We start from the raw sequence: 17,930 nt of genomic DNA, 5'->3' as shown, positions 1-17,930 counted from the left end.
CATGGGTGTAAATGACGCCACAGAAAATCGGTCTATACGTTTCAATTTAGTGCTGAAAACATTCTTTTTTGTCAAGTCTGGATTGAAAACAAATTCTATGATTCCGTCGGTAATGTTCGTGTATAGTTTAACGACTGTTGCTTTGAGACTAAAGTTCTGATCAAACTAGGAATAAGAATATGCAATGTTTAGTCTTCATTATAGATTGAGTCTCAGTGAAAAATCTTTAATTTTACGGAAAGTTTCGATAGCATTTTCACTTCAGCCCTTACCGATTCATTGAAAACATTGACATCTGTGATGACGTCATCCAAGATAGCGCAACACCAACGACCAATCAATTTCCGAGTTTCTAATTCATCGAAACCGAGGTTCACTTCAATCTGTTCCTTATTGATTGTTAATGGGTTACCAATGACAACGAGCATTAATAATGGCGGATGAGGGTTCGATGGCGTGGATGAGAGGTAGTTGAGAAGGCGACGGTGTTCTTGCTGCCAATACTAAAAAAGGAGATTTTTGTGATAATCAATTCTTCATATGCTTAAGTCAAGATTACCTCATTTTTCATATCAGAAACACCCGAAAAAACTTTGGAATTTCACAACTGTGTTGCTAATTTTAGTAACACCCAGGGGTCAAATTCCGGTGTTTTCGGGTGTTTCCGCTAGAAGAAATGACGTAATCTTGACTTACGCATATCAAGAATAATCACTGAAAGTTGGGGGGGGGCCTTTCCGAGGGTGCGGAATACCGTATAAAAAGGGTTTGATACCGGAATACCGGTCAATAAGCGTAAACAAAGACACTTAAACTTACACTTCTTGTAATAGATTAAATATAGAGATGTAAAGCTCCAATGCAAGGAGTGGACAAACCTGTGTATTGAAGATTTGATTGTGAACGATGTAACAGATGCACGAAGTTGCGAGAAATAGATTTTTTATCGGTCGGCCTTGACTGACCAACTGAAAACGAGAAATAGAAACACGATTTGTAGAATACCTTGGCCTTAATTAACTTTCAAAAATTTACAGTTGACCCGATTAATTCGATTTTCAAGAGAAATTGGACTAAAATTAAAGCTTCGTTTGGAAGAGTTTCTTGTTGACGGTGACTTTCAATATCATCAAACAATCATCAAACAATGGAACATATCGAAAAATAGAATGTCGAGTTAGAGAGCGGCGATTGGATTTATTTTGAAGTCTCAGATTATATCTAGGATCAGAATATGTTCGCATTTCTGGGTATTTTAGCACTTTGCAAAATTTAAAGAGAAGAGAAAAACACATGAGAAGGAGAAGGACATTATCAGGCTCTCTACTTTTATTTGATCGGATATTTCAATTTTGGCATAATTGCTTCTAGGCTATATCTCAGCCTAGTCGGACCATTCAAAATCTATTAGATCCTTAGATCCTAAAGGTCTTTTAAGTCTCACATTAAAACTCAGAGATTTTGTTTGGAAATTCCTTATGTGACAAATAATATGGCAAAAAATTGTAGATCAAAGGATGATTATAAAGATTTGTTGACCGTCGTTAGGAAAATTCATTATGACGTCACTTTTTCAAAGGAAAATGAACACTCGCAAGCTCGGTCGTTACTTGACCTCGGGCAATATTTCTCAGTACAGCCCTCACAAACCGGTCATTATTGTATTAGAGTAGAAAGTCTGGCGGAAGTTTATATTATTTAAATTTACTTACATTAATCCGGTATGATACATCTTCGTTAGTTTTCGTTCGAAAGGTACCCCTCTGGAGAATCAAATCTCGTTGCTGAAATAATCAGAGATATCATTTAATGTAAGTAGTAGTTGAGGGCGACCCGAAGGCTCCTTTTTTCTAGCTGTCTACCCGAAGGTAGGGGAGGGTGCCACTCTTTCTCCCTGGATTGCTCCACTTACCCTTGATCCGTCTCTATAGTTGCTGAGCATCAAGCAGAGAGGCATCAAGTACCATTTTTTTGGGAATCTTTGGTATGACCAGGCTAGAACCCTCAACCTTGCGCACCGAAGCCGGACGCTCTAACTTCATGCTACGGTCACTTAATATATTTAAAGTTTACCATCAAAAACTGGTATCATGATAATTATGTTTCTGCATATAACCAAAATTTAAAGGTCGTGCACATCAATAAATTGAAAAAAATGGTATTTAATATTATTCGTCTTCTAAAAACATATCAAAGATTCTTGAAAAAGTTAGTAGATCTGGTAACGAGGAGGAAAAAAACCTGGAATCAAGTGAAATTCATGGAGAACTTATTCCAAGTATTATAATAGTATTACTCGCAAAATTTATAGATTAAAGTTCAATAAATTTCCGCTAGTTAGTCGGTTCAACCATACTTTAGATTTTTTACGAACCTGTTTTAGCTGGTCATCTAAATTAAATCCATTTGTAGAAAGTTTCTTTAAAACAACATAAGGAGTTAACTTGGAATGTAGAATATTGGTTGATCCAAGGTTGTTTGGAGCAATGACCTTCATCTCCCATGTTAACATTTGGTTTTGATGAAATTTTGGTTTCTGTTGCCATGACAAATTATGTACGCTTTTCTTGAGGATGTCGTTGAAAGAGATTGTTTTTAGTATTTCATCCCTAAGAGAAAGGTGGACGAAATGTTTTTTATGAGGATATGAGGATATCAACTCAAGAGATGAGCTAGTTGTTCTGACAGTGCATACACTGTTGCCAATATGGGAAGAATAATCATAAAGACACATAGTGTCGCGAGATTAATATACTTATACACATTTGGCTTGTCAAGTTGATTTTTGCTACTGACAAATTATTACTTTTAAGACTATTTTAAACAGAACTTTAGAAGTTCTATTTTGTTTTCAGTTTGAATGCTCTGTTACAAAACACACAACTTCTCGTTCGTAATTCTGTTGCCACAACACATGGGAAGGATATATTATGGGAATAAATTTCACCTTTTCTTCTGAAACTTTTGATGAAATTGGTCGACCGATTGTTTAAAATTCCGTTCATTGTCCAACCTGGTCGCCGAAAAAAAAAGCAAAGCGAAATACATCAACAATTGTGACAACTTCATAAATTATCTTTTTTGGCCTTAACGAAAGTAAGAGAAGGTTTATACATGAGATAGAGTTGGGCTTTTTAAAGAGACTTTTTTCGGAAAGAACATACAATGTACTCTCGCTAATTCGAACATTTATTATTCGAATCGTTCTGTTATTAGAACTAACTGCCAGTCCCCGTCAAAGGTCAGCGCTCCTAAAACGTTTTCTATAATTTGTAGAATTAGAATTTGTATTCCCTGAAGAACAAATTAGAATTCCCGCTCAAATGGAATAACATCAACATTTTCAAATTAACAAAAAGTGTCAACACATACATAAACTCGGTAACTGTAGCGTAAGCAGGTCAAATTCTGTGCATCGTTAATTTAAGATCGGAGAAGCGAACAATATCTGACTCACCAAGAAACATCAGCGCAGACTTGGAGATGTTTGGGTTGTTCTCCTGGCTCTCGGATGTTCAGATTCCTTATAGCTTCCTCAGTAGTGACCATTGGTGCGTTCGTTGGAAAGTCATTTAGAGTGGCTTTAACGTACATGTGTGATTTGTAAGCTTTGATCCACCTAGAATATAGATTGCAGTTAATAGACCTTTTCATAAATTACGTCACGAACATCACTTGCTTCGTATTCAACAATTACCATGGTGATCATTTCCTTTGAGACATAAAATTATATTTTTATGAATAGAAAGTAGTTTTAATAAAATCCGGAGTTAATCACCATGGCAATAATTTCAAAACGAGGCAAGTGATGTTCGTAACGTAATTTATGAAAAGGTCTATTCAGTAGGGGGGGGTGAGCTTCTAGCAGGTGACGATTCTTTAGCGAGGATTTTTAAAAATATCCATTCCTTGTTGAAAGAGATCCACCTGAAGAAGCGCCTTTTCATCAATCATTTCGAGTGCAACGACTGCCTCGTTTTGAAACTATAACCAAGGTGATTATATACCTGAGTGTTCAAGTGTACTTTTATAAATAGAGTAAATCATATTTTGAAATCAAGGCAAGCGTTGCTCGTGATGAAATTTATGAAAAGGCCTAATCTAATTATTGCCAAACTCGTTTACAATGGTAAAATTCTTAAAAAATTTAAAGGCATTAAAGACGATCTAGAAAATTGACTGACTTACTGTTTGAAATAAACAGCCAATTGGCTCTTTTGGTAATCATGTTTCAATTTGACCAATCCTGTCTTCTTTTCAATCTCCGTATCCTTGACAACATTGTTCGCAACATGGGTTACCATTTCCATAATGGTAGACTCCACTATGTCTGTTTGTACATGTTTCGACTCGTCATTAACGATATGTTTTTGTTTCTCGACTTCGAATTCTCTGAATAAAAGAAGAGAAGACACTTGATGGGTAAGTTATTTAAATTTCAGTTATATTATTACAGGGTGTCTACGGGTTTTTTTTCGGGATTTTCAAGATTTTCAAGGTTTTTTTGGTCAGTTTTAAGTGGTTTTTCAAGGTTTTTTGGCAAAAACTTTGGCACTTTTCAAGATTTTTTGATACTCAGTTAATATGGCTCTTTACAGGAATTTTTTTTTTTCAGAGTGGTAGGTGAAAGAAAAATAGAGGACAGCAAATAAAATTTATTCGCTTTTGGTGCCCGGGGAATTACTTCCACAGTTAAATTCCTATCTCCCTCTCGAGAAGAATACCAGAAAAAGAAAAACTCCAGCTCCCTAGTCTTCCAACTGTAGAAATAAAGAATTAGAAGCAAAACCAATTGTTTACAGTGACCGAAGAGGCGCAACCATGGTTTGTGCCGACGAGAGAAAATTTTGATTTTGACTCTTTCAAATGGCTAAAAAACGCTTTGTTTTTGATTTTGTTTTTTACAAAAATCAATTGCCAAAAGAGTTGTTCTAAGGAACCCTCGATATTTAATTGATGAACGGCCATTATTCCAAGACGCCCTGAAGCGATTTGAAAATTGGGGAACATTCTACTTCTTAGGGCTCATGCAAACGGAAAATTAGTGACAAAAACTCAGCTAATAATAATAGAATATGTTGTCGCAACGGAAACAGGGAAATATGGAATTCTCTAAATGTTATATAGGTTTAGCGCCGCAAACGGTTTTTTACTTATTCTTACTTTTCGAATGACTCGATAGTGCTTTTCAAGGTTTTTAACATTTTTCAAGGTTTTCAAGGTTTTTCCCAGAAAATTGATAGTTTTCAAGGTTTTCAAGGTTTTCAAGGTTGGGTGGTTCATTTTCAAGGTTTTCAAGGTTTTCAAGGTCCCGTAGACACCCTGTATTAGTAGTATGCAGGTTTTAAAGGTTTTCGTAGGCTGCTGGCATCTACAATCAGTGCCATAACATATTGGCAATTTTGGCTATTTTAGTCTTAAGTCTAGCGTTAAAACTCAGAGTTAAAACTATACCTTTGCAACCTAATTTGTAGCACTTACAAATCGTTCGTGGTTATAAAGTTTCATGGGGAATTTCCCTTTTGTGCCAAGTATTTTGGAACTGATTGTAGTAACGGATTCGTGCTCCGATCTCCAGCGGTTTTGTAGAGGTCTGTGATTCAGACTAAGTTTTTTGAAATCCCGTAGACACCCCGTCTCACGACTTAAGATGTATGGAGAGATTCATCGTTAAAGAGACTGTTTGTTTCGGAAATATAGAAAACGTTGATAAAGTGATTTTAATGGTTTTCAATGTTTTAGATCGAATTACAGACAGATTACGGAGTGATGGGGTTAGAATTACCTTTGGGAGACTAAAACAGAATATCTGGTCGAGGAGAGATGTTTCTATTGCTCTGAAAATTCGATAGTAGTAATTGAGTAAACTGTATTTACCTATAAACATCTGTGCATACATTAGCAAGTGAACTTTTAACAACACTATCCATGATTTCATTGCTGGCTCGTTTGGAGTTTTGCTCTAATATTTCACCTTCTTCCCTGTAATTGAGAGATTAAATAAAGAGATTTCCTTTATTTTGAGATGGATAGTGCCGACATTTTACGTTGGTAGCCTAGTGATATAGAAACTTAAGCCGGCTCAGCTATCTATGAACTGAACGGAATTTTGAAAAGAGCGGGGATCCGAGCCACGAACCTCTTGTTTGTAACGCTGTCGCCCTAGACCACTCGGCCATCACCCATTGAAATTAATTTGAATACTTCGATAGGACTGGTTATACATTGATATCAATTACTAGAACTCCCAAAAAATAAACTTTTAAGGTTCACTTTTTGATTTGTTGACGACGACTGTAGACGAGCATGGTTTACTATTTAAGCCAAGTTTTAAGGTTTAGTTAGTTTTGTTGCAGACACGTTTCCGCAACCTGGATTTCAGTCAATCAAAAGTCAAGAAGAGAGAAGAGAACATCACTGATCTCAAACTACTCGACTGGATTGGCTTTATGTAATGACCAGCTTTTGAGCTGACTAGTAGTCCACCATTTTGTTTTCTATTCTCCGCTTGACGACCTACAGGATTCGAATGTTTTGAAGTTCGAATGTCTGAAGATCGAAGTCAAAATAGAATTAACAACATTGCGGACTAGTCGGCTTCAAAAACTGGACATACTTCCAGCAGGAAATCAGTGAGCGTTCAGCCTATCTAGTGCGTAAAACATCTGTTGAAAATATGCAATAAATTACTTTTGTTTATCCTCTTTGAACTCTTCCATGCTTTCAACAGCAATATTTTTGGCATCTTCAACAGACACGAGAGCGATGATGTATTCAACGAAATGCGGAGCTTCTTTCATATTTTCTTGCCACTGAAAGAGTAAAAGAAATCAGAGTATAATTCATGTAGAAATGTAGCATTTACACCGCTATTCATGATATGCAGCATTGCAATGTCTTCTTACATTACATCACGGACCCACAGATTGGTTGTAAGTGACGTAAAATCAATCAATACGTCACTTTCAACCAATCAGCTGTTGGGTCCGTGGAAGACATTGCAATGGTGCATATCATGAATAGTACCCCCTCTTACATTGGATTCTCCACAACTCGAACACACACGAGGAACAAAAATTTGTCGAGTTAAGGAATCTTGAATTATGGAGTAAGGTTTATAAGGTATTGTTAACTGTTGAGACCATAAAACTTGTTCGAGTTAAGGAGACATTCGAGTTATTGAGTAAGGTTTATCGGATATTGTTAACTGTTGGAACCATAAGACTTGTTCGAGTTAAGGAGACATTCGAGTTATGGAGTAAGGTTTATAAGGTATTGTTTAACTGTTGGGACCATAAAACTTTTTCGTGTTCAGGAAAATTCGTGTTATGGAGTTTTAAAGGTTAATAAGGCCTTGTTAAATGACGGGACAATACAACTTGTTTTAGTTAAGGAGACATTCGAGTTATAGAGGTTCGAGTTAATTAAAGAGACTCAACTGAAATACAAGACAAAATTTGACGACAGCATCACTACATAGTGATTTGATTCAAAAGTTTTTAAAATCTGTGTACAAATAATGGAATTATTAAACCATGGTTGGTGACAAAAAAACACGTTTTCAAAAATGATATGTGAAGGAATAAGAATTTGTGTCCAACCATCATTCACTCAGGAGACTTGACAAAGGTTGGCAAAGCAGGTGCATGCACTTCGTCCTTAGTTGGACTTATCAGCACTGAGAACATCACACTGGCTAGCCAGATCGATTTCTTAACATCTTTGAACAACAAAATCACTTGTGGTTCAAACTGAGGGAAATGACAGGCAAAAGGGAAATATTTTTCACCTGGTTATGAAGAGTAGAGAATGTGTTTTTTGTGACATCGTGAATCAATTCGTCAACAAGTTCAGTCGATGCTTTGTTTATATCCTAAGAAAACAAAAAAGAACTATATATAAACATCAAAATCACTCATTTGGCCTTTGGTCAAAATATTATTGGTGATTTCACTTATCCATATTATTGGAAGTTTATCATGGATTATCTGATATTCCGATGGTAGTTTGGGCTAAAGCTTTAAAGAAGTGGGCCAATTCCCCATCGATAGGAAGGACAGTCGGCCCTTGATACGCCGTGTACCCAGGCCCTGCTCGTTAGGCTGGAAACAATTTTGTTGAACCAGACAATCCCCCAAAACAAGGGTTGGGCCTACCACTGCAAAGTCCTTGACGTGGTCTTGCAAAATTCTGTAATCTTAACCTTCCAGATGTTGAAAATTTCCCGACTTTCAGAGCTTTAGCGTGTCGGATGAAAATTTCACCATCTAGGTGCTAGATAAATCGTGACTTCATTCCGAGGAGATTTTCTCTCTCATTATCGGGAAAGGTGCTCACAATCACTAGGGTAGGGGACTAGAAAATATACCTCTCATAAAAATATACCTCTCGTAAAATATACCTCTCGTAAAAATACACCTCTCGTAAAAATACACCTCTCGTAAAATATGCCTCTCGTAAAATATACCTCTCGTAAAATATACCTCACGTAAAAATATACCTCTCGTAAAATATACCTCTCGTAAAAATACACCTCTCGTAAAATATGCCTCTCGTAAAATATACCTCTCGTAAAATATACCTCTCGTAAAATATACCTCTCGTAAAAATATACCTCTCGTAAAATATACCTCTCGTAAAAATACTCCTCTCGTAAAATATGCCTCTCGTAAAATATACCTCTCGTAAAATATACCTCACGTAAAAATATACCTCTCGTAAAATATACCTCTCGTAAAATATACCTCTCGTAAAATCATGATTTGTTCTTCTTCGTTCTTTTTTTTCGCCGTGTGTTTTGATGAAACCTCCGGAACAAAATCTCCATCCTTCTCGTCTTTATCTTCAACGATAATGACGTCATCATCCTGTTCACTTTCTGTATAATCATCCTGTGGTTGTCCATCAACTATATCATCACCTTAAAACAGAGAAATAATATCAAAAGTTTGTACAGTGAAGTGTTTTTTAACTCGAACCTCTATAACTCGATTGTGTCCTCGGAATTCACATTCTGGTCTGCAAAATAGCAACAAGTCACGTGACTGAACCAGAATTTTGCAAATCATCTCAAATTATCGATATCTACCACTGGTCAAGATTTAAACGTCGAAACTCGTCATAACACAATCTTGAGATTTTAAGGGCGACCTCAAGCACCGCCCAGATACTTCCTCTACGAAAAAAAGAAGAATATGCTCAAAGAGAGCTCACCTTTGTCTTCTTCGTCTTGTTGTTCATAAGTAGGGTCGTTTATTTCATCTTCGTCAACTGTTGTAGCACCCTGTTCAAAAAAACAAAAAAAAACAATTTCCAATCGGTTCATTAAGCAATAAGTTCAATGGATCTCGACAGGAATGAGGTTTTTACATAACAAAAATTACTTTTTACTAAAGATATTCTTTTTTTCATGGTATATAAAAAGGTGGTGCACCTCTAAGCTGACAAAGCAAATGAACAAAAGAATTTCTCAAAACTTGTGTTTGCGCGGCACCACACGGGGAAAAAGTTTTTCTTTATTTTGTTTAAATCAAAAATATGATGTCACTTAAGAGTTTCAAACATTTCAAACGTTTTGATAATTTTTAAAAAAAATCATTCATTTTAGCTTTTAAAGGTTTTCAAGATTGTTTGTTACCTCATCATTCTGACTATCTTCCGTTTCTACCTCATCGATGGCAATTTCATCACCAACCGGCAATCCAGATAATTCTTGGTACGTCCCAATGTAATGTCCTCTAGAATCAAAACTGTCCACTGGATGGTACAGAGGTAGCTCTTTCAATGGCCCGTTGTTCACAATCTGAATAAGGTTTAACATAGCATGACTTCCTAAATCTAATCCAGACTTTGCGCCTTCGAATCAAAACAAAAGGTTGCAGAAACTTAAAAGAAACTTATTGTTTTCTTATTAAAACTCAAAAACTCACACTTAAATATTTCGACTTTGGAAAATAGTTCAGACTGGAAAAATTCTCACTTCATTCATTATCCCCAGATTTTGAAAAATGTAAATTTTGAAAACAAAAAGTGCTAGATTCATTCCGTCATCCGAAATTCGGCGCACTACGATGAAGAAGAATAATCGCAAACCTCGGCCATAGTTAGGGAGCAATTCTCATTGATGATTGACGATCTTTCTTTGGCATACCGATCTTCAGGTTCAAGATATGCTGAACGACTTAAATAGACATACATCTCGTCCGTACCAAAACCGTAGTGATTGCAAAACGCAGAAGCCTAGGGGCAAATGAGCAAATTAATTTCTACAATTAGTTATGACCACAGCTTTTCAATGCTTAATATACGTAAGTCATTTTCAGGGCTCGAAATAACGGTCGGACATCGGACATTGTCCAACCCAAATAGCTTCATGTCCGACCCAAAAATCATAATTTTCAAGCTAAAGCAACACTGATCGGACATTTTGTCCGACGCACTTGAAATCGTTATTTCGAGCCTTGCATTTTTTAACAAAAACACCCGAAAAGAAAGGTTGGGATATGACCCCTCCCTCTCTGTTACTTAAAATGGGAAACAAGGTGGTCAGAATCCGACTGTTTTCGGGTACTTCGGTTAAAAAATATGACGTCATCTGGACTTACGTATATAAAAAATATAAACTTTTACAAGACAAACAGGTCTGCTTAATAGTGTATTGCTTACCTTCCCACTACGGTGGCTCTTTCTTAAGGTGGCCGATTGTTCCTTTTCAGGACAATCAGTTGCATTGTTTTGGTAGTTAGATGAAAGACAGAAGATTTGTGAGACAGGGGTGTAAAAGTAAAAGAGTGTCAAAACAAGAAAAAGAATATTTGAATCTTACTGAATCATAATCGTTGAATAGAAGAATAGACATCAGATCTTCCAAAGGATATGGCAAGTCTGATTTGGCAACAACGTATGCCCTTGCCATTCTTTTCAATGCAATCGCCCTCATCTAAAAATATATGACATACCAAGATGATGAGTGGTCACAGCAAGGTTTGTCGTGTGAGATGGGAAAACGCATTTTACACAGCAAATTAGTACATATCTTTAAGTTTTGGTGAACTATGATGAATTGAGAGATGGAAAATCCTCTTTTCTGTGTCTATTCCCTCTTCTATTGCACTAGACCTGAAAGGTCGAATTTTATCGAGTAGTGCTACCATTTAGGTACCACTTTAAAGGCCGGTCTCCACTTTCACGCGACATCAGTAAAAAAAATTTGACATTTTTGTAAGGTCATTGATCGGTTTAAAAATGAAGCAATTCCATTGGTCGAAATTGACGTATTGGATGAAAAAGTAGAACTTCCTTCAACTTTTTTTGTTCGCGCGAAACTTTTTTATGACGTAATCTTTTCTTCAGGCAAAAAAGGTTACGAAAAAAAACTGTTGCCCATTTCGCGCGAAAGTGGAGACCGGCCTTAATAAAACCTCCCATCAAGGATACCTGTGTGAAGTACTGATGCATCAAACAAGCTTTGAGAAAATCTGCCTTCCTGAAAACAAAAACAAAAGAGAAATCTGAAATTCTGAGAGGGGATAAGAATTGAAATGAAATTCTGATGAAAAGGGAGGTAAACTGGCCTAAAAAACAACTCGATTTTCAGCTTTTCTTTGGCCAACTAGTCATGCATTGCTTTAGAAGGATACAATTTGCGCGTAGTTTTATAATAGATGATGGATAATAAACGTATGAGCGATTCATAGAGGCCCATTTATTCACATTGTGGCCTTCAAATTTGTAAAACTACAGCTGAATCTCCGTAACTCGAACACGCACGGGGAACACAAATTTGTTCCGAATTATAGAGAATTGTTAACTGAAGGGACGAGAATACTTGTTCGAGTTAAGGAGACATAATCGAGTTATAGAGGTTCGAGTTAAAGAGACTGTACTATTACTTTATGTTTTTACACTTTGTCCATACAGAATATTCGACTTACTTGACAAGTTTGAAGAAGCGACTATAATTGTTTTCTTGAACGGCTGAGAAACATTGCAATGCAAATTTCACTGGTGCTGATTTTCGAATGTCATCACTGAAGCTCATCACCTCCCTGTTGAGTGAAACAATCGGAAACAATATTAATGGTGCCTATGGAATCTCACCCTTACATTACTCGAAGAATGGAAGAAATGACTTTAAAATTGAAAATGCTAGTAAAATCATCCACTAACTGAATACCAATGGGCTGTTTCCCTTTGGCCCCATGAGACCTGGAGACCTGGAAAAATGTATTGTTGAAATTCTATAATATTCTATAATTCTATAATATTCTATAATTTCATTGGTTAAAAAGCTCATTTACATCTTTGTAAAATCAGTTTTTAGGAAGTTGTACAGTTGTACCTTAGAGGGAGAAATTTGGCAGATTTTACTGAAATCCACCAAATTAGGTCCCCGTCAAATCTTATTTTTTCTACCATCCATCTGCCAAATTTAATTCCCTCTAAATTTTGTTGATTTTTCACTATTTAGGTCCTAAACTGGGGTATTTTCAACATTTTACCCTGATTTTGCACTTTGTGCAAATTAAATCATAGTCTGCCAAAATTAAATTCCCGCCAAAATTAATTTTATTGCTGATCCGCTAAATTTAATTTCCTCTGAGAAAACCTTCTTTGCCATCCGCAAAATTAAATTCCTGGCAAAATTTTTTCCCTTAAGGTACATATTATTTTTAGGGGCAGGTTTCTTGATTATTAATTCTCTAAAATATAACGAATCCGAGTAGGAATCTTTTGAAAACTATATACATACCTTAGTATATCTCCATCGTTTAGATTCAATAAAATTTGATAACCACGGAATTCTGCTTCATTTGCACAAGGGTTATTCTGAAAGATTATACACAGCTAAACATGACCACAGAGATTAAAAAAGGCTCAGTAAAAACAGCAATTTGAAAATCAAACTATGTAGAAAAAACCAAAGAAGATTTAAACCTAATATTTAGCACTCCTCAAAAACAGATGGACAAAGTCAGCATGGACAAAGTCTTTTTAGGAAAGAAAACAATGCTATAAGTATTAGATTGTATTGTAGAAAGACAGGACAGCATCTGCAACAGGGACCAGGGACGAGGGGGAGGTACCTAGGCAAATAAGTGTCAGGTATGTGCGAAATGTAAGGCTCCCTTTTTATAAATCCTCGTAATCTGGATTAAACTTTCAAAATTTTGGCTGAGATGCATGAAAACTGAGAACAGTAGTCTTAAAGAGTCGTAAAAACACTAAAAATTAATATTTGAAATTCGTTATCTCAAAGGGTCCATTCTCGAGCTTTAGCTCGGACATACCCGTCAACTTTGTAACCTAGTAGGCCCTGCGCTGGGGACCTAAAAGAAATTCATTCTGACAAAAGGCCTGTTTTATCATAACTTTTGAAAAACAAAGAATGGTACCATCAGCTATGAAAGGGACAAAAGATGTTCTAATAATTTTATTTCTATTAATTTTTTAACTTGATCCAGCAAGGAATTGACAGGGTGACCTGAGTAATATTTGAAGTACTAATAAAACAATGCTTACAGTCTCCAGCCAGTGATCTTCATACATATGTTTCAACGTTTGCAAACACTTTGTCATATTCTCCAGGTTGATCTTGGTATCAAAAACATGCATCTCCTCCTCACACAAGAAGTGTGAACAAAAAATGTGAAACCTGTGAGAATAAGAATAAACTTAAAACCATAATGAAATCTGTCTTGTGAAATCAGCTTTGTATTCCACCTTCAAAATTGATAGATATGCACTCTTAACATTATGGTGTGGCAGGGGAGATTATTGGATGTCCAATGATTTGGAGAAGTTTTTTAGTAAAAATGAGTCTTTATACATGTTGTCCTAGAAGCAATAGTAGAGAACAAAATTCTCTTGAACATTTTCTAATCCTGAATTGACAGGACTCGAAGTTGATTGCAAATACACCTTTTCGTAAACTACGTCACGAGCAACGCTTACTTCATTTTCAAAATATTGCTGCGGTAATTGATTCTTAGAGGAGTTCGTAAGAAAATTACTCTATTTGTAAAAGCAACACTGGAGGCTCAAATGATTTAATCACCTTGGTAATGGTTTCAAAACGAGGCATTTGTTGCACTCAAAATAATTTATGAAAAGGCCTATATCAGATCATGAAAACAAGACTTATATGCACCAATCCACAGTCTAAATAAATAATATTTTCATCTACGGATTTCTTACCTTGTACATTTCTCCACAATACTGATACTTGATTTACATTTGAAGTTCTGTTGAGTTATGTCCTAAAAAAAAATTAAAAGATTTGATATAACATTTGAAAGATCGATTTTAACTGTTAAAAGAACAGATTCTTTTTCATTTAAGTACCTTAAGGGAACTTATTTTGGCGGGAACTAATTTTGGCGAATTTGGCGAATTTAGGCAAAATTCGCCAAAATTAGTTCCCGCCAAAATTAAATTTTTTGTTTCCTTGCCTAAATAACCCCTGAAATTCATCAAAATTGCTCAAAATAAGGAAAAATAGAACAGATTTACGCTGTCATTTGCCAAAATTAGTTCCCGCCAAAATTAAAATTTCTTAAGATTTTCGCCGCTCGCCAAAATAAGTTCCCGCCAAAATAAGTTCCCTTAAGGTATAACTTCTGATCTAATGGATCAACTCTTTCCATCCAATGAAAAAGGTTGGATTCTTCGAAAAAGCTAGCCATAAAGAACTCAATATTTAATTTCAAAGTGGGCAACTACTATGGTAAATACCTTTCTAATAGCTCTCGTTCTATTCCACAAGAAATCAAACCATTCTGAAACCGTACTGTATTGAACATCCATAATGTTTGAAATCAGATAATCCATTGTGCGGTCTAATGCGGTGATGGTACGCAACTCATGCGGTAAGGGAACTTCTTGGTCAGCGGACGAACGACTGTACTCCTTGACTGCTTTTTGTATGTCCAACAGACCATTTGTGTTCTATTGAAAATAACAATTGCCAATTCGAGAAAATTAAGATTACACTCTATGTCTGAGAGAACATTGAAAATAACAATAGTAAATAACAAGTAACATACATGGCCGTATCAATTCATAACAAACTTAATGAGTCGATTTTTTCCAAATTGAGATTATGTACCCTAAAAATCCATTCAAAGAGTCTCTGATTTCTTAATCGTTTAGATATTTTGACTTTTATATTGACTTTTGCTTAAAAATTGGACTTTAACAATTGCAAAAGTTTTTTTATTTTTTATTTGTCTCAATGTTTTGTTAACATACTTTTATTAAAATTCGATTTTACATAAAATGCTTATTAAAATTGACTCTAAGACAGCCATTAATTAATATAATGACATCTTAATACCTATACTAACAAGGTGGGTGGAAAAAAGCGAAAAAAATCTCTTTTTCTGGTCAAAATTGTAAACAAAGCAGTTACCTCAAAGAAACTGAACTGGTTTTTGTCATTTCTAAAATACCGTTCCTAGAATGTAATAAAAGTTTAATGAAGTCAAGAAACGAAGTTTTGAAATTTTACTTGCCTAGAGCTATTTACAAAAAGAGTAGAACATTAAAATTGATTTTGATTGAGGTATACTCAATTTTCTCCTATCATTTTCAACTATTAACAAATTAAGGGTTACTCTCCTGTATAGGTTTGCCAAAAACGAAAAAAGGTATAAAATCTTTCTCAATTGGGGGAATGATATCAAAAATCAAAGCAAACATTAATAATTACCCATTCTTTTAAATTCTCTGACTGACACTTAGACCAAATAAAAACAAACCCTTTCTGGACACATGTCCACACATGTTCCAACCAATACTTTATAATCCTTTGGGTCTCGTCTTATCCCTAGAATAGCAAATATCAAAGCAAATGATAAATGCCAGTCTCATAAAGTTACTCCAACATGATTGGTCTATAAGAGTGACATCAAATAAAACAAATGCTAGTCCTCACAACAATTCTAATTTTTCTTTACACCAAAAGTGCTATATGCTACAGCTTCAAGCTGTTTAATGAGTGAAATATTCATTTTTGGAACCCAGTTTCATGTGAGAGTCATTTTAAGATAATGAATTTGATTACCTTCTCGAATTTTCTTGTCCAATTTATCCAGCAACTCATACTTTTCTAATGAAGTAGGACAATAAACAACACTCAAGCTTTGCGCAAGATTCCGTAATTCTGTCTTGAAATCATCTAAGCTTTTGCGACTCTGTAAAAGAAAATTTTGAAATTTCAAGTCCACAATCAATGCTCTTAAAGTAATAAAATAATACTGAAATACCTTATCTATTAGAATTTTCTTTTGATTAAAAAATGAAATAATGAACGATGTAACCGGTAAAAGATTTGTTGTGTCACCGTGAACCCTGTTTAAATTAATGCCAAAAGTTGCTTAAAAAATTAATAAAAACAAACACTCACATGTCGTTTTGTGTTGATTTTTTTCGGTTGAATTTTTGGTTGGGTTTTCAGTTCTGGTTTTTTCTTGGTCGGCCATGTAATTTCTACCACTGTAGCCGAATCCAAATTTGTACCCAAACTCATTGCTTTTTGTGCACTATTTCTGTTTGAGAAAGTCACAAAAGCTATTTTTCTTGGAAAAAGTTTTAAATCAATCTTGATCACCGTCCCAAATTCTGAATAGAAAGGGCTCAAGAATTCTCGTGCAAAATATTTTGGTGGAACATTGTGAAGTTGAATAGTGTTCCCAGCACTGATAGGAGCAGCTGTGGTAATTGGAAGATTGTCTGTTGAAGGCTTTGTCAAGTCAATAAGATTCCCTGAAAGATGCACAAAATAAAATATTAACTGAGGAGGCCAAAAAACTTTTTATACTAAAATTGAATATATTCTCTGCTTTATATTGATTGAAAAAGTTTTTAAGAAAGATAAAACAACATACTATAACTGTTTGTGGCATTATTACACATGCAAACTCTGGATATTTAGTGCAGAGGAATTGAAGCTGCTCTTAAGGCTCGTCCCCTCCCCCAAGATCCCACCTAAATCTGAAGTAGATAATCCCTTACTTTAATATGAAAAATTAATTATTTATGTATGTTTTAAGACTTAACTTATTATATTCAAAAATATTTCAAGAATAAATTAAAGTCTTGAACTAGCTAAGGTGAAGAAAAAAATTTAGCCCTCAGTCACTGGCCTAAAGCAGGAACCCTCCCGACCCTCACTAAATAAATAGTCTCTGATTTTAGACAAAAAGAGCCCCTGGTCAGAATCTTCCCCAGAGCCAGGGATGGTTATATTCTATGTAGTATTTGGTGAGTGATAAAACATCACACCTAAATCCAAGTAAAAACATTGATACTATGTCTAGACTTCATGGTTGCAAGTATATTGTTACTTTAATAGCCTTCGTGACACTAGTTTATATCATTTGCATGGTTTCTGCCCCCCCCCCTTAAAATAAGGGGGGGTAAAAAAAATTGCCTTTTAAAAAAGGGGGGATTTTTGTCATTTTTTTTAAATAAGGGGGGATTCTTTATCAAGGGCTGGAAGAATCTATCAAAATAAGAAAAAAGGGGGTACTAAAATATTTGGTTTTATTGATAATAATTTTCTTTGTCTAATAATATCTTCTATCCCGTTTTCGTGCTCACAATCTCATACCCACTATTTTGCAGACCATGCTATATTGAAAGTTATGTACATTAGAATGACCTTTAACAGACCAAATCAAACCATAAAAACTATTATTCTCCCCAATTAGATAACGTTTTAAGCTGTTTTGAGGGTGTAAAAAGTGAAAAATTTTCTTCGTCAACCAACCATGGTGGGCGACATTTTTTTCCTAAATCTTGCCCCCCCCCACACTCAAATGGCTCGCCAGGCCCCATGAATCTGCATACTCTCTTCTCTCTCTCTATTGTAAAAATTGTTTGCTGAAGGGTACAAAGATTTTCTTGAAATAGTTGGTCGACATCAATGA

At 35.3% G+C, this 17,930-nt stretch overlaps 1 protein-coding gene across 1 annotated transcript in view; it reads right to left on the bottom strand.

The window, feature by feature from the left end:
* Positions 1–17,930, bottom strand: part of LOC136818551 (germinal-center associated nuclear protein-like) — a 33,599-nt gene that overhangs the window by 11,086 nt on the left and 4,583 nt on the right. The window contains exons 3-27 of the mRNA XM_067074879.1: positions 16,406–16,764; positions 16,064–16,193; positions 15,759–15,826; positions 15,410–15,454; positions 14,734–14,946; positions 14,197–14,258; positions 13,522–13,654; positions 12,752–12,828; positions 11,934–12,047; positions 11,437–11,485; positions 10,826–10,939; positions 10,093–10,239; positions 9,638–9,802; positions 9,214–9,283; positions 8,745–8,920; positions 7,790–7,873; positions 6,691–6,812; positions 5,878–5,982; positions 4,189–4,392; positions 3,458–3,619; positions 2,948–3,013; positions 2,375–2,609; positions 1,713–1,784; positions 879–968; positions 273–503 (exon numbers count right to left, since the gene is read on the bottom strand). Of these exons, the coding sequence (XP_066930980.1) occupies positions 273–503; positions 879–968; positions 1,713–1,784; positions 2,375–2,609; positions 2,948–3,013; positions 3,458–3,619; positions 4,189–4,392; positions 5,878–5,982; positions 6,691–6,812; positions 7,790–7,873; positions 8,745–8,920; positions 9,214–9,283; positions 9,638–9,802; positions 10,093–10,239; positions 10,826–10,939; positions 11,437–11,485; positions 11,934–12,047; positions 12,752–12,828; positions 13,522–13,654; positions 14,197–14,258; positions 14,734–14,946; positions 15,410–15,454; positions 15,759–15,826; positions 16,064–16,193; positions 16,406–16,764 (3,293 nt within the window). The remainder of the gene's footprint in view (positions 1–272; positions 504–878; positions 969–1,712; positions 1,785–2,374; positions 2,610–2,947; positions 3,014–3,457; positions 3,620–4,188; positions 4,393–5,877; positions 5,983–6,690; positions 6,813–7,789; positions 7,874–8,744; positions 8,921–9,213; positions 9,284–9,637; positions 9,803–10,092; positions 10,240–10,825; positions 10,940–11,436; positions 11,486–11,933; positions 12,048–12,751; positions 12,829–13,521; positions 13,655–14,196; positions 14,259–14,733; positions 14,947–15,409; positions 15,455–15,758; positions 15,827–16,063; positions 16,194–16,405; positions 16,765–17,930) is intronic.

This window comes from Clytia hemisphaerica, unplaced genomic scaffold (assembly GCF_902728285.1).
Source record: "Clytia hemisphaerica strain Z4C2 unplaced genomic scaffold, Clytia hemisphaerica genome assembly, whole genome shotgun sequence".
Taxonomy (NCBI): domain Eukaryota; kingdom Metazoa; phylum Cnidaria; class Hydrozoa; order Leptothecata; family Clytiidae; genus Clytia; species Clytia hemisphaerica.
The sequence above is the reverse complement of the archived record's forward strand: the minus strand, read 5'-3'. Positions and strand labels throughout refer to the sequence as shown.